At 57.4% G+C, this 21,178-nt stretch overlaps 1 protein-coding gene across 2 annotated transcripts in view; it reads right to left on the bottom strand.

The window, feature by feature from the left end:
• The window catches only part of MPRIP (myosin phosphatase Rho interacting protein), an 80,411-nt gene that overhangs the window by 32,980 nt on the left and 26,253 nt on the right, over positions 1-21,178 (bottom strand). Inside the window, exons 4-7 of one of the 2 annotated variants that reach the window (XM_086622594.1) lie at positions 13,266-13,417; positions 10,144-10,228; positions 5,468-5,678; positions 3,920-4,436 (exon numbers count right to left, since the gene is read on the bottom strand). In XM_086622594.1, the coding sequence (XP_086478720.1) occupies positions 3,920-4,436; positions 5,468-5,678; positions 10,144-10,228; positions 13,266-13,417 (965 nt within the window). The remainder of the gene's footprint in view (positions 1-3,919; positions 4,437-5,467; positions 5,679-10,143; positions 10,229-13,265; positions 13,418-21,178) is intronic. The other variant, XM_086622595.1, reaches the window with a different exon arrangement.

Raw genomic sequence — 21,178 nt, 5'->3', positions numbered from 1 at the left:
CTGCATCTACATACAAAACAAAATCAAAATCATTCCAGTAATTCGTCGTTGGAAAAGGGAGGAGAAAAATAAATCACTGCAACCAAATCACAGCCCCAAGAGTTAATATCATCCAGATTACAGGAAAGAATCATTTTTTTTTCCCGTTAGCTCAACATTTCAGAGGCTAGAGATCCTGGGGGGTCAGGGAGAGGAAGGGCTCTCCTCCCCTCCCCACCGCCCCAAGAGCTGCTCCCTCTGCACAGCAGCTCTGTCTGACAAAACAAGGCTGCGGACAGGTACGAAGATGCGTTTTAAAAGCCGCGGTGCCATTTAGTGCTTTCTCAACTACAAAGCTCGTCCCAAGGAAAGCCTTGGCCATGCAGGCTGTTAATCTTTTCCAGGCCACTAAACCTGAGCTGCAGATCTGGGCTGTTAGGTGGAGGGGGGTGTGCGGTGGGAAGGAAAGCCATAAAGACCAGCACGAGCTATCGTTAAAGTGATTTTCTTTGATTGGAAGACAGGGCTTGTTTTTATCGGATTCATTCATTATTTAGCAGCAAGAAAGACAGCAAGTGTCAGGAAAAGGAAGAGGAATTTCCCCAAAAGGTCCACAAAAACACAGAGGATAGTTTTACAAGAAAAAAAAAACCTGTGCTTGGGAGAGCAGGCACTTGTCTCTACGGGTAGAAGCAGCATTCTGAGCAAAGCCTCACACCTCAAGAAACTCCAGAGGAGGAATTTGAAAAATAAAAGTCTTTTAAGCGATTTCAGGCAGCTCTGCTATTTATTGAGGCTAGAAATACACCTCAGCCCCCTGACCACGCTCCTACAGCAGATCCAGCAGATGCCACAGCAGACTCCTGCCAGCATAAGCAGCACCCGCGGTCAACCAGGGAAGCCGGGGTTTTAGAGGCTGCATCCCTGGAAGTGTGCAGGAAAAGCCACGTTTGCCCACCAGAAATCCTGGTGCTCCCTGGGGAGCTGCAGGAGGTGGGTAAGCCTGCAGCCGCACACCCGGAGGAAGGGGCTCCGGGTCTCTGTATTCCAAGGAGTCCCCACCTGATGGTGGTCTCCTTCCCAAAGCTGCTGGCACCCTCCTGAGATGTGCCAGGATTTATGCCTGCAGATGCAGAGCTCCGCTGGGATACAGGGACCAGCATCTCAGGCTGTCTCCGCAGCCCTCTTCTGCTGTGATTTCTGTGTGCAGAACAGGCTTCAAGATTCATCCAGGGGATTTCCAAAGAGCTGTTCCTGCTCTTTCACCCTAGGGATGGGTCTGAGATGGGAGAACAAAGGCAGGACCCAACCTCTCTGGACACAGACCCTCTGCCCTGGCGCGGTCGAGCCCCTCTGTGCGGTGCCGGCGGTGGCACGGTGCTGGCAGCCCCATCCTGCCATGTGCCAGCAGAGGGAACTCACACTCTGTCGCTTTGCCAAAATCATGGAGATTATCTCCTGTTTTCCAATACATGTTTCTGGGTGGCTGTAAGCTCAGGCGTCTGCATGGGCGTGGAGTCAGCATCAGGTATAAACGGACAACATGGAAAATTTCCAGTAGAGTCTTGGACATGTCACGTAAAATCTCTTAGTTTAAGGAAACAGAAGAAGCAGCCTTGAAACACGGCTTTATCTGGAGCTAAGCCTGCAGGTGTGTCCCTCAGGATGCAGTGCTGGGTACCTAAAATAATTCTTTTCCATCTGACGTTCTGACGTTCGTGCGAAATTATGGTGGGTAAACAAAAAAAAAAAAAAAAGGGGAGGAAGAGCCGAAAATACCAACAGAATCAGAGCAAGTTTGTTTGGCTGCACTGAGAGATAAGAGGCAGATCTGAACAATGCCCGGCTGGCACCTATGGGGCTGGCATGTGGGTAAGCAGTTTCAGGCAAGCGATTTCAAGCAAGCGTTCCCGGACGTGTTAGTGGGTTAGTGAGAAGGATTATTAGAAATGGTGTTAAACCCGAGGGAAAAAGCTGACCCCACAGCATGGAAGTGAGTTATTGTATTTGCTCAAGCTCAAACAGCACAGCCTGAGCTTGGAGGAGAAAAATGAGAGGGAGATGTAGACTAACTAAACTCAAATTTAAAAAGCAACCAAGCCAAGCTGAGCAGGGTGCTGGCAAATGTTAATTCTCTGGTGTGATGATGGACTGCCTCTTTGTGCCCTGCCAAGACCACCCGAGCTCCGGGACACACGGCCTCTCCCCCCATGCCGCCTGCATGGGCCAATTCCCAGGTTACGGACAGTGCCCGTCCCTAAATACCGCCGGCTGAGCCGTCCCTGCTCATGGCATACTCCTCCGGTGCCGCAGGCTGTGATCCCTGGCCAAACACAGCCAAACCCTTTGGCAGGTGGGGACCCCTCGCCCCACTCTGCTGTTATCCCCCTCCCAAACACTAGACTGGACTCAGCCCGTGGGCAGCAAGATCCCAGTGCCTAGTGCAGTACCCGCTCCTCTCCGTACCCTCGTCCTGCTCCGATAAAGGCCCTGGGCTGACGTAGGGGAATTTTTGCCAACACTGATAAAGCAATAAAAACCTGTTAACAGTCCCAGGAGCCTAGCTGGGCTGGGAAAAACAGACTTTCTCTGGGAAAAGGCACCTGTCAGCAGGCAATGAGTGGGGTTGACATTAAAAAAGGACAGTTTCTGGCAGCAGCATCCTCTCTCAGGCCCCGTTATCTGCTTGTGAATCTGCTCCTCCCTGTCCTCAGCTGGCATGTCCTAACTCTGTCCCAACTCCATGCGGGATCCCCGTGCTGCATGATACCCCCCAGGGCTAGAGTAGGGGACCATCGGCACCGGAGGAACGTGTCATCCTCTTGCACTGCGGCGGGCACTGGCCAGGGTGTGTGGTGCAAGCAAACCCATCAGGGACACAATCTCACCCACACCTCAGCCAACATGCTGCACCAGTTCAGCCTGCAAACCAGCAGTCACCAGCCTTTCCTCAGCCCTGTCCCCTGCCGGGGTGGCCAAGGGCCCCACGTTGCACCCTTCTCCTCTATCCGGGGGAAAACCCAATTCCCGAGGCAGAGAAGGCCAAACCCGTGCTCTTCTCCTTTATTCCCAGCCCAGCACTCACTGTGCACACTGCCAGGGCTGGGCTGGCTTTGGGATCCTCCTGCCAACCGGCAGCACTGGCACAAAGTTGCACCGTGCTTCCCAGACCTGCTCCCAGCTCTCGGAAGCCAGGCTGGAAAACAGTCCTTTAGGGGCTGGGAAGAAAGGGAGGAGAAACGTCTGCTGAAACCGTGCGAGAGAGAACATGCCCGGAGGAAAACCAAGGCAAGAAAATCAGACTGGCAGGCAGCCCTCTCGCCCGGGGCCCGTCTCCCCAGTTTGCTCTGCTGCCCTCACCGCACAAACGCGTCCCTCCCAGGGCAAGTCGAGCTCGTCCTTCGCCTTGCCCGGAGAGCGCCGAGCGTGCCGGTGCGCGCTGCGGGCACGCGGGCGGATGCCCTCCCCGTGTCCTCCTCCGCGCTGAGCTCTTTCGCAGCCCGCTGCACCCGCCTCTCCTCTCCCAGATTAATGCCATGACATTTTGAAACCTCTCTCAGCTCATTAGGCTGTTGCGTAACGCACCCGGCGCTAACACTGTTTAAAGAGCTAACCTAATTAATGGTGCCAGCTGCCAGCGTGTGTGGCACTGGGAGGGGACGGGGAGGGTGGGCTTGCTTGCAAGTACGGCCACCGAACATCACCCACCTCAGCCAGCTGTCCCCAAAGCAGCCAGGCATGGTGACACCTGCCTGCTGGCACTGCTGGGGACGTCCCACCGCCTGGTTGGTGACTATGGGTGTCCTTAAACCCAGGAGCACTGTAATACGAAGGGGCTTCACCCAGCAAATACCATCTGCTCTGTCCGGGGTTGCGGCGGGGACTCAGCCTCGCTGCCGTTGCGAGCATGCAAGGAGGAGATTAGCCACTCATCCCTTACCTTCTCTCACTGCCAAAGAGCCGGGCCACTTCTTCTCTCCCAGGGCTACGGGCCCGGGTTCTCCGCTCTAGCCGCTTCCTCTCCACCTGGAAGGCCTCACGATTACTGATCCTAATGGCCTTGGGAACGTCGGCCAGGGTGGTGTACTGCCGGCTGGCTTTAAAAAAAAGGGGACGCCCCGATTTTTCAGCTCCCCTTCCTACATCTCTGCTGCCGGAGTCCTTGTGCATGGGGCAACTGCTCTTCGAGTCCAAGGAGTTCAGAGAGAAGCTGTGAATCATTCGGTCGCCTGATCGGGTACCTGGGGAAGGAAAGGGCCGGGCATGCTCCTGCGAGGGCGATTTGGGATAACTGTACCTGTTGTTCGGGGTGCTGGGGCTGGGTGGGCTCGGCGGGGGCGGCAGCTGCTGCTCTTCCAGCTTCGAGTCTTGCTTGGTCTTCTCCAAGGAAAAGTACCCACTCTCGACACGCGTCTTCCGCCCACAGTCTATCCGGTCTCCATTCATGGAGCTCTCGTCTGAAGGACAGAGAAGTCAACGCGCTTAGTTTCAAGTCCAAGTTCTGCTTTTAACAAAAACTGCCCTGATTCTACTCAGGACAGGGGCAGGAAACGAGAGCAGAGATGGTCCAGGCCCCAGCCCCATGCTGTGCCACCTCTTGCACCCTTAGCTTTTTCACCTTGGTCACCCTTCACACCCATGGAGACGGTGGGATGATCTGCAGGGAGCTGGGGATGCCAGTCCAACCCTTGGGTTGGGCTTGCACAGATGAAAGATCTACACCTTCAAACCAAGAAATGGACAGCCGTGGTTACTGCTCTGCACTTATTTCCATCCCTGACCTTCCCAGCCCAGCACTGACCACAGCTCCACGGGCGCACAGTGATGGACACCTCGCTCCTGGCAGCGGGGAGCAGGCACAAAGCGTCCCCCATCCGAGCGGGCAGATAAAGGAAACGGCAGCAGCACGTGGGACCTGTCCGCAGCCCTGGCAGGAAGAGTCCCCAGCCCCTATTGTTCCAGGGAGAACAATGCCGCGGCCCCGGCGCCTTCCAGGGCCTCATCGGGGAGACCAAATGTAAACAGTGCCCTGACGCAGGGGCCAGAGGAGGAAGCCACGCTCACGGCTTGGCAGCCCCGACAGCAGGGCTGGGCGCAGCATGGCCCCCTACCCTCCGAGTGCCCCAGGCAGGGATGTGAAGGGGCTAGAAAAGGCATTTTCCCCCTCGTTTTTCCCCCAGCACAAGGGCAACACCACCTGTGAGGCCAGGCAGCCCTGTCTCCCTGCCAGGGCAGGACTGGGTCCCATGCTGTGTGGTTTTCCAGCACGTGATGCAATTTTTTTCCTTCCTGAACTCCAGCTCGTTGGGTCTTGCTCAGGTCCCCGCACAATGCGGCAGGGATGGAGGCTGCCTCCCTCTCCTCACTGGGATGCTCCGGGAACCAAACCCACAGAAAACTTTTCCCTTGATGGTGTTTTTTTGCTGGCTCAGCTGCCCGAAACACGTCACTGCAGCGTCACACCAGTGCTGGCACCTCTGTCCCTCACCTTCCTTGCTGTCCAGTACGGAATCCTTCAGGGAACTGGCAGACCCAGCCTGGCTTTGCACCGGGCTCTGTGCTGGGCTGATGCCGCTGGCCCCATCCACTTGGTCTTTGCCCCTCATTTCTTCCTGCCAAAGCGTGGACTTGGTGGCAGGGACCTTCTCTGCACTGGGGATGTTGCTGCTGGTCACAGCCATCTTAGCAGGACCGGGCTCCTAAAGAGAAGAGGGGAGACAGTGGGGTTAGAGGGGTTCATGCCAGCTCCATGCCCAGGGTCCCCACCGGGCTGTCCCCGGAGGCATGGGTCTCACACGGCTTGGGTGCTGCCCACACCGCATGCCATGACAGGATGGGGACAGGGACGGGGACGGGGCTGCTCAGCCATGTCCCACCGTCACATTCCCAAAGAGACAAGCTCACAGGTGGAAACCTTGTCCCAGGGCAGTGTGACGGAGGGGACAGGTCAGGATTTCCTCAACCAAAGGGGCCATCACCGCTCTCGCAGCGAGAGAGGAAACATCCCTCATTATCCCTCGCCGGGGAGGGGTCCCGAAACCAGCCGCACCTCCCCACGCATCCAGCTGGGAAAAGATTCAGAGTAAAGGCAGGCTGACAAATGAAGGAGACCTTCTGCAGCAGCAGAGGGGCTCGCTGGCTTTGCTTTCGGATAGGAACTGCCCCTCCTGGCACAGCATGCAGGACGCTGCGGCCACTGACACGTAATTCCTTACAAAAACGTCATCTGGTGGTGACGCAGCCCAGCCCCAGCCCCAGCTCTTCCCCCCGTGTCGCCCCCCGGTCCTGTGCGGCTCCGCTTACGCTCCAGCACAGCAGCTCTTCCCAACAGCCGCCCCGTACACACGTAGGGCTCTGTCCCTGAATTCATGTGCAACGCCGCAGACCCGTGGAGAAATGGGTCTGTCAGGTCCTGGCTCACGGGGAACCTGGAAATGATCCCCTCAGCTCTGCCAAAACCCCGTCTGGGGTGACAGCGCGTGCTCCGTAACTGATGCAAATAAAACCAGCATCCCCCTGTTTCCCTCTGCATGTCCCTGGTCCTTCTCCATGTCCCTGGTCCTTCTGTGCATCCCTGGAGCCTCTGCGAGCTGCCTCGTGGGCAGCCACTGCCTTTCACAAATACAGACCAGGCTTCTCTCCAGGGTCCCATCTGCCAGGACTGAATTTTCTCAGCGTTACAACTACTATCAAAAAAAATAAGAACTCAAGCTAAAGTGCATGGGATGGAGGAGAAAATTCATTCCCTGCCACCAGCAGCTGCATTGTTTGTTTGTCACAGCTGGTTTGCTACAGCCCACTGACAGAAAGAACAAAACCCAGCCGGCATCGTGCTCCTCCCGGGTGCGTTGCCTACCTAACGGGCTGCTTGTTTTAAAAAGAAAATACAACATTGCATTGAGCTTCTCTAGCTACCGAGGGCTCTGGAGTCCATCAGAGGATGATGCCGCCTCGGCGGCGCAGCCAGGGCAGCGCAGGTTCGGCACACGCCGCAGGGTCGGCTTGGTTTGTTAGCGGATGTTTTGCTGTCGTCGTATTAAGCTTCTGCATTAGCAGATTATTTTCCTTAAAGCCACCGATAAATCAATGACAATTAACCTCCCTCCAAAGTCTCTGGATTGCGGGAAGTTTCCCAGCTGCTTGTTCCCTTTCCATGGAGCAGGGGGAATGTGGGAGCATCTGAGCCAGCAGCCACGGGCTGGGGACAGGGGCTGTGAAGAGCATCCCCTCTGTTTCCCCTCCCACGTCAGCAGAGCCACTGGTGGGTTTAGCCCTGCACCTCCCAATCAGCATTCGCAGGGCTGCACTGGAGCTGCCGGGGCATCTCCCAGGGAGCGGGTCCTGGCTCCGTGCACAGCCACACCAAGCAGCAAATGACCTCAGTTTAAAAAAAAAAAAAGAAATCCCCTTGGAAATTCCACTCTAAAGGAACGCAGTGCTGGAGGTAAATGATCCAGAGTTCACGGGATCCTGCTCCAGGGGATGCTGCTTGAGCAGCAGGTCAGACCAGATGATCTCCAAGGGCCCTTCCAGCCTCAACCACGCTCTCAATTATTGATCCGAAAGCCCAAGGCTAATCGCCGGCTCAGGATATGTATTTTTATATACTCCTTACACACACCCCCATGTAATTATTTGTAGATACGTATTTAATTAGACAGAGACACGAGGGCGAAAAAGCAGTCTATAAGCAAGCAGAGAAATTAACTCTTTGCCGCTCAGCGGTACGAACAGCTCCAAAAAGGAGCGTGCTCCAAAATCGGCAAAACCGGCCTCCGGTTGCGTTAAGTGTGTCTGGGCACGCTCTGCCTACCCGAACCTGCCGCACCCCTGCGCAAACCCGTCCTGCAACAGAGGGCAGTGCCTCGAATCCCAGGTTTCAGCCCCAAATCCTGGCTGCGCTTCCCAGCCCAGTCCCTCCCGCTGCCTGCACGGCTCTGCCGGAGCACAGCAAAAGCTGCAAAAGAAACCTGCCCTTTTTCCCCTAAGACTGCAATCTGCTTGCAAAGCAAAGGTGCAAACACCTCTAGGATTGCACTTAACAACCCCTGTCCAAAAAAATCTGCAGCTGGAGCGATATCCCCATCTTCGCCTGCACTGCTCCCACCCCAGTGATTTTGCAGGGAGAAGACGGAAAATGATGGAAGGAGCTGAAAATGCCCCAGGAGGGTCTGGCTGCAGCCAAACTGCTGTAGGACAGACAAGGAAAAACTACATGGGAGTGAGAAAAAGCAGAAATATCCATTGTTTTAAATATTACTGTCTTTTTAAATCACAAAGGTGTTCATCCCTCCCTGAGCGGCTCTCAGACACGATCCGCTGTCGGATTAGCGGGCGGCCGTCTTTAGAAAGAAATCAGGCTTTCTCCGCCGGCACACGGGAATATGAGCTGAACAGCAGCCAATTTCAGAAGAAGCCATTTCCCAGACAGGGATTTGATGCCGATTTTCTCCCCAGCATCCTCTGTCCTTTCCCAGACTTGCCGCCTGCATTGGCACGATTCGGGAGAACAAGAGGAATGATCCTTCTTCGGCTTTTGCAGGTTGCTTGAGAGCGCCGGATGCAGCAGAGCATCCCTGCTTGGGTTGTTTTTTTTTTGCAAAATTTAGGTCTTTTTCTGGTGTCACGGAGCTGGGAGCGATGGGATGGAGACGGTGGAAGGAGGGGAGCGAGTGGGATGGGGCTTGGGGCGGACCACCCCACTCCTTCTCGCGCGGGAGGGAGTGGGGTGGTCCACCCCAAGCCAAGGAAGGGGAAAAATGCCACCAAGCTCCACGTTCCCCCTGTCCCCAAGCACCTGGGGATCCCATCTTCCCGCGGGGAGCCAGCATCCTTCTCCCAACCGCTTCCCTTATTTGGTGCTCAGCAGCTCGGATTCTGTAGGGTTGCCAAGAAGTTGCCATGGCAATGAAACGTAACCCGGAATGATGTTTTTCTGGCTCCACGTCTCTTCTCCTCTCCGCCCCGTCCCCCTCTTGAACCCAGTCTGGGTTTAGCGTTGCGCCTGGGATGGGGTGAGCATCCCTGCCCTGCTGCATCGACTCGGTGGAGTGCCCGAATGCGGCAGCCCCCTCCCTGGGGCTTGAGGACAGGCAACTCATAACACATCAGCTCTTGGCCACGGAGGGAGGCATCACCAGGACCAGCAACTTGGCAGGGGGTGGCTCAGACACCCAACCTGGTGTGCAAAAAAGGATCATCTTCCCCCCAGTACTTTTTTCCCATTGCCCAGAACCTCTTTATCCAGTCAAGTGGTGGAAACTTGATGCAAACGAATGTTGCACAAAACCCATGCATGGCCCAGTTTGCACCAAGACCATCCTGGAGAATTCATCAAAGGGGACCTGAAAACTGGGGCTCAGGGGAGCCCCGATGCTGTTTTCAGTGCCCCGGTGCCGCAACCCGGCTCGGCCGGAGAAGCCCTCCCAGCCGGTCCCCCGCAGTGGTGGGACGTGCTCCCGGAGGTCAGGCGGCCTCAGGGACACGGCTGTTCTCAACCGTGGCGAGAGACAAGGGTGGCCTTGGGGTCACGTTCCCCATCTGTGGGATTCTCCCCCACTCCGGCCACGTGGGAGCCCGGCAGGAACGAGTGAGTCACGGCCAGCCCTGCTTTTTACCATTTATAGTCAAAGTGAGCACGAAGCCACCGCCGCGTCCCTGGAGAGCCTGGCTCCGGCCCCCGGAGCTCCCAGCCTGGCCCTGGCCTTTAGTATTTTCCTTTCATTCCCATTATCTCTGGGGTCATCTCAAAGGGGGTAACCGGAGCCCGATGGAATTTCATCCTGTTTCTGCCGAAACGGCCCGTGAACAGCCAGCACCTCTTCCCGGTCCCCCACGGGGACCACGCGGCTTTGCGGCTGCTCCCGGGACAGCGTGTGCAGGGCTGGTGCCACAAGGCAGCACCCGGGGGGCGAAACGTGGCCCCAAAGCAGCCGGGAAAGCAGCAGCAGCAGCGTGTGACCCTGGGAAGTGATGACCAGGAATTAATTCAGGCTGTCCTGCTGCCCTGGCTCGCCCCGGCTCTCGCCCTCCGCACAGCCAGCGTCACAGGGCTGGCTGCTCGCTGCTCCGGCTGCTTTGGGGGGATCTTCCTCGGGAGCAGAGCATGGCTCTGAGACGGAGGTAAGGGACAAGGCAACAGCGTGGGTGTCCCCCTGGGGTTACCTGAGGAGTTGGGGGCTCTACCTTCCTCTTCTTCTTCTGATTCTGCTTGTTTGTCCTCGGATAGACTATCAGCATCTCCAGCCACCTGCAGGCACACAAAGCAAAAGGTAAGGTCTGTGCCAAAGGGTGATGCTCACACTCAGCCATGGGGTGTAATGCAGCTTCCCACGGGCTGCGGACACCAAAGCTGTTCCCCTCCCCAACCTAGACGACTCTGACCAGCCCATCCCACCCCTCAGATCCCATCTCCCCCATGGGAGACGCAGCTCCATCCTGTCTCTGGGGCAGGGTGCCCTCCTGAGACGGAGCATCTGCGCTTCTCGCTAAGCTCATCCTTCTGGGGTTTGTAACGGCCATAAGCACAATCCTGAGCTGGGCACGCAGAGGAGCTCAGCCTCTCCAACCTGGTCAGGGTCAATGAAACTGTCTCAACCAGCTCCTGGGGGAAAAATGAGGCAAGACAGGAGGGGAGAAGGGATGACCCCAGGCTGCTTTGGTTCAAACCCCACTCACTGCAAGAACAAGGCCAAGGCTGACACAGGACAGGGATTCGAGGATCCTGAAAGACAGCCGAGGGGGACGGAGCCTCTGGCAGGACCTTCCCCCTTCAGCAATGCCAACGCCCGCACACTGCACACAAAGTGCTTTTGTCTAAGAAAGAGCAGCGTGAACTTGGCATTGAGAAGTTCATCCCTTGCCCAAGTCACTCGTTTGGGGGACCCTCCCGTGCTTTCCCACCACGGCCCAACGACCTGTCCCTGCATCTCTGTGAACTCCGCAAGGATCCATGGACTGCTGGGAAACATTCCTGCTTCGGATGTCCCTGCTTCCCTCTCCTCTTCCTCCCACTTTGCACGCTGCTGCTGTAAAGCGTTTTGAGATGACCACATCAAGTGGGTTTGGTTAAGCAATAAATGCCAGACGCATGCAACGAACGTAAAACAAATTCTCTCCCGGCCGGGGAAATCTTCCTGTCGTGCTGCAACTGCAAACGAAGCCGGTCTGGCTCAGACCCAGAGCGGGACTGGTTCGAGATGATTAATGCTTGCAGTCAGGAGCAAACGCGCTGCTTCAAAATCCAGCGCCGGGCCAACGGACAATAAATCAGCCCCACCTTGCTCTGCAATGCCTCTCCCTCCCGCACGGCGGGCAGCACCGGCAACAAACGGGTGAGCTGAGAACCAGCACGTGGGGAAAGGGAGAACGCAGCAGGGCATGGGGGTTTGGCAGGTTTTGGGACACAGCCACCACTCCCACCTCGGCTGGGGGGCAGGAGGTGGCTCCACCGTGCCACGCTCTCTCCGTGCCTCCGCACACCAGCTCCCCAGCTGCTGGCACCACACTGTTGTGACAGGGCTGGGGTGGAGGTCGTGCCACCAGAGGACAGACCAGGCAGCCCAATACAGTACACAGAGGGGGAAGCATGTGTCTCCGTAGAGCAGGGATGTTTCAATGCATGAAAACATACATCTGATCAAAATCCCAAGCTCCTAGCAGGAAAATGCCTGTTTCAACCAGTATTCACCAAAACGGTGGAGTCACAACCAAGGAAAAAGCTTGGAAATAGAAATCATGTCAAGTGAAAGCACTGAATCTGCTGCTGCCAGGTCTCGGGCGAGCCGGAGATGCCATGCTGCTGGCACCTCGGAAAGAGTGGGAAAGAGCAAGCACTTCATCCCTTTGCCTTTCTGCTCGAGTTTCTAATGTCAACAAATTCTGGGAGGGAAGCACCAAGCTCCAGACATCCCACGTGGGAAATGCTCGTAGATGAGCAGCAGCACCGTCACGGTCCGTCGCTGTGTGCCGGCAGCTCAGCTCTCCCGGGGCTCTGTGTCCTCATCAGCACCAGCTTCAACCCAAGCTGGCATGTGAGCAACGGACAATGATGTTTCTAGGTCACCACCCAACACCTGGAGTCGGGAGATCTACCACGATTTGCTCATTTTAGTGGCCTAATCTTCAGCGTTGCTGAGCAACTGCATCCCAGCGGCAGGTGCTCCTCCAAGCAATGATATTTTAATCATCCTCGGAGGTCAGATGTTCCACTGGGACCAGGGGGGTGGGCTGCATCCACCCCCTCTGCCAGCATGTCCACAGGGAGTGAGCAGGGCGATGTGGGCACTGCAAAGATGATCCTGAATGGGGACAGGGTAAACGCAGAGCGGGCAGCTCCAGGAGCCCACGTCTGCCCAGGGACGGATGAGGATCGGACAGCATATGGCACTCGAGGTCGGACACACCAGCTCCAAGACTACAGGACCTGCCACTGGTGTGGGGACAGGACCTGTGCCAGTGGGCTGGGTGCCTGATCGGACACTGTTCTAAAAGCACCATGGGGTTCACCTCAGCACCCATCAGCTCCAACCCCATCTTGATGTTCACCCTGTGGCCAAGCTTCTTTCCCTGGCCAGTAAATAGCTGCTTTCTGCTGGGGCTGAAGCTGCCACAGCCAGTCCAGGAGCACCTCGGCATCAGGTGCACCCTCTGAGCATCCCATACACTCTCCAGCATAGCTCAGCTCCCTCCTGGGGTAAACTGGGAGTGTTGTTCTGCAGTGGGGAGCAGACAATGGCAGACGACAAAATAGACCTGAAAACAGTGGCCTTCATAAGTCATGAGTGACTCAGGAGCATCTCAGCTCCAGGGCCCGGCCAAGGCTCCTGGCAGAAGCTGAGCTTCCTTGAGCACTGGCTCTGAAAGGTGTCCAGCACGTTGGGAAGCCTCAGGCTCCAGCCCAGCACAGCTGAGCACGTGCACTAGGAGTGGAGGAAGGATTTAAATCATCTGCTGCTGCACAGGTCTCTGCTGAAGGCGGTGCTCACGCTCACACCATAAATCTGGTGGCTCGAGGGGTGCTCATGTCCCCGCTCTGCTGCAGAGTACCAGGCGATGGCAGGGGTCTGCCAGGCAGGGGTGCGGGGAAGGGGAAAGAAACCCTGTCCTTGCCAAAAAGGTGGAGCAGACCGGAGCTGATCATGGGGCAGCAGCTACACCCGGTCCCTAGGACTGTCCCTGCAGCAAGATAGGATCGAGCATCCAGCTTTGGGCAAGGTCCTATCCACCCTCCTCTTCCTGGCTAAGGGAAGAGCCCCGCGGCAGCTCGGCCCTGGACCTGCACTCACCCACTGATGATCTCCTTGTTCTCAGCCCGGATGAAGTGCTCTTTCTCCGGTGTCAGGATGCACAAGGAGAATTTCTGCCCTGTCCGGCTCTCCCCGTCCACCACGTCCGTGCACTGGTTCATGTTGATGGTGCCCTGCGGGAGGGTTGTCGGCTGCGAGGGGAAGGAGAAAGGAGACATGTTAAAGGAGAGAAGAGCAGATGGGTGCAGAGTTGAGCCCTAAAACCTCTCCTGGTGGACACCAGGATCCTACACACCCAGATGCTCTGCCCACGAGTACCCAGACTCATTCGTGCACCGTGCTGGCACACGCTGAAGCCCTGTGCCACACATGTGAGGACACAGACCAGCAGGCACAACTCCTGCCCGTCCAGCCCAGCCCAGTTCACTGCTGCCAGCAAGATGTTTCTCCTGTGCTGAACGCCGAGGGAAGGACGGCTGCCCCACTGCAGCGCAGGGACACCAAGGCAAGGCACCGAGTGCCCAGCTCTGGGTTTGCAGCTGCAAACCACCTGGGGTGGTGGGGTGGCACCTGGGGACAGGGGGTGGCAAAGCAGCGAGGCCCCGCTGCCCTCAGCGCAGGATGGCTCAGGCACTACGGACAGACAGACAGATGCACACACCAGGTTTTTCCCATTGAAGTTAATAAAACATGGAGTTTGCTAGGGAGGGACCGCAGCATGGAAGGGACCTTGTTTGATCAGTTTTAGGAACACAGTGTCACCTCCTGCCCACCTCACTCCAAGCAGAGTGGGACAGGCAGTGGCCCTCCTCGCCCAAGAGGACACGGAGGGACCCAGAGGGGTGTCAGCACTGACGAGAGCTGGCAGGTCCATCTGGAGCAGCACCAGTTCATCCAATTACAGTGCAGCCACCCGCTCCTGGTGCATGGTGCCCGTAGCTCCCCCTTCCCAAGCAGCGATGCCCCAGACTGTCTGTGCCCCACCAGACTCGGTGACACTGAAGTCTCCTCCAAATCCTGGCATGAATCTGCCCCTGGGGCACAAATGACCAGGTGGAGGGACCCCTCTGAGCTACCAACAGCACCAAAGGAGCAGCCAAAGCAGCCCACGGCCACCTCCTCACCTCGCCAAAGCCTCCTTGCACCCTCCAGATGGCCAGGTCAACAGAGAGACGGATTCTTGGCAGATGCTGTTAAGGTTTTTACCATGGAAACCCATTCCCTTGCCAGTAAAACCCCTCCAAAAAGCAGTCTGCACCATGCAATGAAGAGGCAATTGGGGAAAGCTCAGTGGCCCCAGCCTATGACCCCAGGAAATTCAGAGCAGCCCCAGGAGGGCCCTGGTTTATGCATCCACAGGTCGTGGGAAATAGCCCCCTTCCCCAGGAAAAGGGCTTTCCCTGCAGTGTGACCCCGGGCGAGTGCATCCTATGACAGCCCAGGGTGGGACAGAGCCATCATGGGTGCTGCAGCATCAGTGCCCAGCACGAGCACACCACTGGGACTGGTCTTACATCAGGGCCACCAAAACCTTCTCTTCTCCCTTTGTGGAAACCAGCATCAGCATCCAGAGACCCCACGGGATGGAGAGGAGGAGGGAGGGAAGGCAAAGTGTAGCCCCGACCCCCGGCACAGCGCATGCACAGCCGCCCGCCCTGCACCGCCGCGGGCAGTCGGCTCCTAAGAGGATTTTTTTGTCTTAGACAACAAAAATAAAACCCCGCTTTCCGGGAGCTATAAAAACCCAACGGAAAAACTTTCTCCTGTTCCAAGTGGAGTCTTAGAAACGTTTGTGTCTCGTTAGCCTTCAGCACAGCCACGACCTCCCAGACTGGAAGGTCTGGGTTCAACCCCCTTCCCCACCCAGAGCATTTGTGCACCATGGAACGCAACTAGGACGGGGGAAAAGGGGATGATGGTGGCTCCAGGAGGGAGCCCCAGTCCCTTGTGGGGACCCCGGGCCACTCGGTCTCTCTTGCCACAGGCACCCCTCGACTCCCTGGGAAGCCCTGCAGGGATTTGGCTGGGAGCTGGCACAGAAGGAGAGGTTGAGACGGCTCCATGCGAAACCCGCCTGCTCTCCTCCCTCTTTAACCCCACAGCAGCGTTCAGGGTGGCTTCCCCTGCTGCCCACACCCAGCCCCGATCCAAGCGTGCCCGGAGCAGAGGAGCCGGTTTGGGGCCCCCACACTGCTGGGCTGGCTCTGTGAAGTGGTTTTGCCACACACTCCTCCTTGCAAGGGCGAACGTCGGCATCTCGCACAGCCTGACGCGTGGGTCCCCATCCACCACCACGCCTCTGAGCCGGGAGAGGGGCTGTGAGCCAAGCTGGGACTGTCCCCATGGAGCTGTGGCCAGGGACAGGATGGGCACCAGAGATGAACCCTCCACCCCATGGCAGCCCCCGCTGCGCCCTCACACCTCTTGGCAGCAGATGAAACCTGATGGACCAGCAGCCTCGCTCCCCCAGGATGTCAATTCCTTTACACCGTGGAGGTCAACTCCTTCCTTGAGACAGCGCAGGCACTTCGGGGCAAAGCGAAATGCAAATGGTGCCAAGGTGGCAAGGCATGGACAAACTTCACCGAGGAAAAGGACGGGGCTGGGGCAGCACTGCACTCCAGGAGCGTCTTGAAACCGGCTGGGGATCCCTGGCAGAGGAGCTGGCGATGGTGCACGGCTGCTCTCCACAAGGAACCAGGAGAACGGACACAGCCCCTCACCTTCCAAAGCTGTGGGCAGTGGTGTGGGAGCAGGGTAGATGGGAGAGACTCTGCAGCAGGGGACGAGGACACACAGACCCCTTCCCTGCCTCTGAGCACCCGCTTCTGCCCTGGGGAGTTTCTCAGGGCTGGAGATGCCCAGGGAAGGACGAGCAGAGCCGGTCCCCGGGCTGGTCCCAGGCCAGGTGAGGACTGCATGGCTCTGGCAATTGGAAGGGAATAAATACACGCGGAAGCAGGGAGGTGTTACACCGCGGAGACGCCACAACAATAACAAGGCCAGGACTTCAACCAGCCCTTTGAAGAGCAGATGCTTTGATACAAGGTCAAACCCAGCGTCAGACCCTGGGGCCATGGGGTGGCTTTGCACCCGGGCGAGGCAGGAGTGGACGCTCAGGCTCAGCTCTGGCTCCAGCTGCTGCCTTCTGGTACAAGAGATCCGTATTTACACACACGTGTGCTCACAGCATCCCCCACCGTACCACACAAAGCCTACAGCACGCACTCCTCATCCTCTCCCTTCCCAGGTGCCTGGGACACCAGTCACACCACGCTTTCCACATCCAGAACCCCAGCAGCCTCCAGAGGAGATGCAGGGACCTTTGGATGGATGCTCTTCGGATGCAGAACCCAGCAATTGCAGCATCCTCCACCTTGGACAGTGGAAAGGAGGCAAAGAAAGAATAGGGACGTCTCACAAGCCCGAAGGAAGAAATCCCAAGCAGGGCACTACTGGGGAGAGCCAGGTGCTGTGGCAGGAGGATGCACAGTGCTGGGTGCTCCATGGGCAACGAATTCCCGGGCGCAGGGGCTGAGGCTGTAAGTCAACAGGGTTTATCTGCAAGAGTCCCTCATTTCTGTCCGGTTTTGCAAGGCTGAGGTAGAAATACAGAATTGTTCAGACTCAAAAATTTCCATATTTTCTCCAAGTACCTTCCCCATCATTTCTAATATGTGTCCATCATAAGAGCTTGATCCAAAATACAACGGAGCTTCGCTTAGCAACTGTACACAAGATATTTCCAGAGCAGGTAACCCCGTGGTCAGGCTCCCGAGGAGCGGCTCTGCCACGGCCTTGGTGGGACACGGCCAATGCCCACGCTGTTCTCTAGGGCTATTACACAACGTGGGTGGATGAAATCTGGAACACAACCTTTAAAGAAAGGCGATGGGGCAGGGGGAGGAGGAAAGCAAACAAAAGGGACATTTTACTTTCTGCCAAGAATCAGGAGGGGAAGGAAAAAAAAAAACCAACCCACAACCATTTGTCTATCTCGCATGGCGGGCTGGTTGCCTTGGCACCAGGGCCCGGCCATCCCAGGGGGGGAGATCACAGCTCTGCCATCCCACTCTGCAGCGACGCTGCACGGGAAGGGCTCGGGCTCTGGCTGGCTCTGCCCTGGCTCCCAGCACTGCGCCAGAGCAGGATCGAGCCTGCAGCGCCTGGGGAAGAGACATCCACACTGCTTCCATAAATGCTTCTTGACAAATGTTCATTCTCTGAGCTAAAATATTCATAAGAGCGGCTGCCGAGGAGCGCGTCGCTCATCCGCAGCGCTCTGGAGTACTCTGCAAAGGCAGCTGCCGTGTTTGCTAAACGCTTCACCCGTTCCCAGTGCCCGGGCTCAGCTGATCGCAGTGCTCGAGGCGGGATGCAAGCGGGATCTTGGCTGGGCTGCGGCACGGGAGGGAGCAAGACTCCACTGTCCCATCACCACGGGTGCATCAGAGCAACACAGAGACAACCATGCCTTGGGTGATGGCAGCAACACAGCTTGGACAGGCAGCTCCCGGCACCAGCGCGGCACAGGATGCCCACACCAGCATCGCCTCCACCATTCCCACCTGGAGGCCACCAGCAAGAAAGCACCAACTCCTTTAAAAGTCACAGGGAGCTCCCTTTTCAGCCCTGTGAGGCTATGCACGTCCTCCCTAAACCCCAGCTGGGGATGCGCCGTGTACGCACTGGGGCTGGCTGTGCCGACGGGCTTGGCCAGGTGCTGCTGGGGTGCTCAGCCTGTTGGTGCCAGCAGGGTGGTCGCGGTGCAGGCCGAACTGCCCCGGTGCCAGGCGAGCCGCAGGGCTTTAATGAGCATTTTAGGCTTCCTGCCACCAGGCACGAGGCTATTGATACGGCCACGGCGCGACCGCAGCTCTGCGGCGGGCAGATTTTGTTACACTTCTAGATCGTCTAACAGGCTGAGCGTCCTGGATTTATTAAATTAGACAAAGGCTCTTGAAAACGACCTCCGCTGGCTCTGCAAAAGGATGGACTGGAGCAGCCACCCATCGAAGGGGAGCAGAAGGTCGTGCTTCTCCACCCCGCACCTCCTCGCGAGCAGGAGCGCTCCCCCATCGCCGCTGTTCCCACAGCAGCTCTCTGCTCTCCCTGGGCCATCCAAGAAGGAGGCAGGTATCTCTTCTTGGCCACCTGAGCACACCTTTCCCACTTGCAGCCTTCTCGTATCAGCAGTTACTGCTCAGCAAAGCCACTGAGAAGCCTCTGGCTTGCTTGGGCCATGCGCCAAGCAATAGAAAAGCAAGTTTTTACCACGGGCAAGGGAATGCAACGGAGGTATCAAGCAACACGTGTCCCCCCGCACGCATGTCTCGTGCCCCCACGCAAGAACCAGAGGAAGATGTCCCACAATCTCACTGCTGCCTGGACTCTGCAGCCAGAAGCCATCACTCCTTTCACAGACGGAGGCACAAATAGTGCTCTGCAGATGTGCCCTCGGCACGTGCCGGTGTGGCTCCGCACCGGCAGCAAACCTGGCTCGTGGTGCCCCCGGCAGCCGTCCTGCACCAGCACGGAGAGCGGACAGAACACCTGCCCCAGCGTGCAGCCAGCAATGCAGAAACACCCTCCCGGTTGGATAAACGCCATAACATTTCCCCTCGCACCATCACACATTTCCCCACCATCCACCCCTGCTTGCTCATCACAGGCACCGACAGCCGGCTCCTGAAATCTGTTTTGGAGCTCCCCATGGCCCCAGGTCACCCACCCTGAGGAACCAGCACGGGGAGGTGGGCTTGGAGGATGGCTTAGCAAGCCCCACGTATGCTTGTCCATGCATGTTGAGCCCTTGTAGAGCCCTCCTGAGCCTCTACCAAACCAACATGAGCTCCACTTTCACCATGGGGAAGGATTTTCTTTTCCCAGGAGCAGTTTGGGGAGGGGGCGAAGCACAGGGGCTGGACAAGAGAGTTCAGCCAGGGGCCGCTTTTAAGCGAAGTCGGTGTTTACAGCGAGTCTAAACACCGAGCGATGCTGCGAGCTGCCCGCGAGCACCCTCGGGCTCCTCTCCCACCCACTGCCACTCCGGCGGGATATGGGCAGCATCCATCCTGGGGGTGCCCAGGCAGCAAGTCTGGGGCCACGCATCCCATCCGCAGCCCCATCCCCACGGGCACCCATCCGGGAAGCGCGTGCTGGAGCGGAGCGAGCTCGGCCAGGGCTGCGCCAGAGGCTGGAGCCGGCTCGTCCTGGCCTTATATGGCGATTTTCGTGCGGCTCTCACAGCTCCCAGCTGCTCCCCACCCCAAAGCGGGGTCGGGAGCTGGCAGCCAGCGCCTTGCCTGCCTCCTTCCTGTTAACCTCTTTCCTGCTGAACAGCCTCCGAGGGGTCCGTGCACAACGGGGACGGCCATATCCTGCCCTGACACAACTGCCTGCACCGGGCAGGGAGGGTCAGCAAAGCTGGTGGTGGTCACCAAGTGGGTGCAACCTGCCTCAGTGCTGGGGTCCGACTCTCTGGGTCCTCGGCAGCATCCCCAAATCCAGGGAGGCCTTCGGGGGAGCGTACACCCATGCACACGCATGCTCCATGTCCAACGCTGCTGGAGGGGAAGAGGGACAGAAGATGCAGAGAACATCAGCACTGTGATGGGAACAAGAGCAAGGTCTCACCAGGATAGGGGTGAAGGGGCTGCTCCGAGCCACCATCCCAGCTCTTTAGGGACCAAAGCAAAAGGCCAAGATTGATTGGATAAAGAGCTTGGAGCAGCCACTCAACCCGCATCCTGGCTCTGTAGGGGCCAAAGCAAGCACAGGCACTTGCCAGCCCAGCCAGGCTGAAGGCATCATCTCGCAGCCCTGCAAATCCAAGAGTTACTCTTCCCTCTTGCTCTCCGGGATTTAAATGCATTTAAAATGCAAAATGTCCTCCTCCCCTCCTAGGAGCGGGGTGGGAGGAATACATCATAACGGATCCGACCCCATCTGCTTGCAGCTGCCAGCGCAGCATCTTCCCCGCTCCCCGATGTACAGGCACAACAGCTACTCAACCAAAGAGGAAGGAAATATCTACAGCGTTCAAGCGAGTTGTCATGGTAATCTGCCCGATGGCAAAAGCCCGGCGAGACCACGTGCTGGGACAGTACACACGGCAAGGGACCGGAGCTTGGTGCAGGGACCACGGCGGGCGAGTTGCCTGGAAAGGGAAATGCAGTCATTTGGGGGTGGGAAGGAAGGGCAGGCTTCACTTGCATCTTGATATTTGAATTTTAAATTGCACTGTTCCAAACTGGCCTTGTCAACTTTATTCTCCACCCCCTCGGTGCAGAAGACAAGTCCCAGGTGGTCCCTGCACCCCGTGCCGGGCGCACACGTGCAGCCGCTCACCACCGCCTCTGTGCACGCTGGCTCGTGCATCCCTCCCCAGGAGTGAAGGGCTTCACCAAAACATCAGACACCACGTCCCCACAGCAGGATCCGTAAGGTCACCTACATGCTGTGTCACATACACAGTGATGCCAATTTTGGAGACAGCCCAGGAGGTGGAAAGCTTGGATGGAGGCAGGGTGATCTTCATCTGCATTGATCAGCCACCCAAGCCCTGTTCAACGTCTGCTAGATCTGGATTTCTGCTTCATGGGGGTGAGGGAAACAACTCGAACATCTGCCCAGGCCTTGGTTGTGCTGGAGAGTCGAGGCCGAAACGTGGCAGGCTGTGCCCAATGGCCCAGGCTGGCTCTGCTAACCGGCCACAGCAGGGCTGAGGCTGCTGCACTGACTCTCCAGAGACCTTTCGCTTTTGAGCCTCAAGTTGGGTAGAAAAACTGGTGAGAGGGACAACGTCCTCGCCCGGGGTCCTTACGACAGCTACAAAAAGGTGTGGAAGACATTTAAGTGAAGAGGGCTTTGTACCTTGGGAAAAACCTTAGGAAATGAACCCAGGGCAAAGCTCACTTGCTGCTCGATTTTGGAGCCAGTGTTCCTGCAAA

This window comes from Tauraco erythrolophus, chromosome 17, assembly GCF_009769465.1.
Source record: "Tauraco erythrolophus isolate bTauEry1 chromosome 17, bTauEry1.pri, whole genome shotgun sequence".
In the NCBI taxonomy this organism is placed as follows: Eukaryota; Metazoa; Chordata; class Aves; order Musophagiformes; family Musophagidae; genus Tauraco; species Tauraco erythrolophus.
This window is presented reverse-complemented; position numbering and strand designations above follow the sequence as displayed.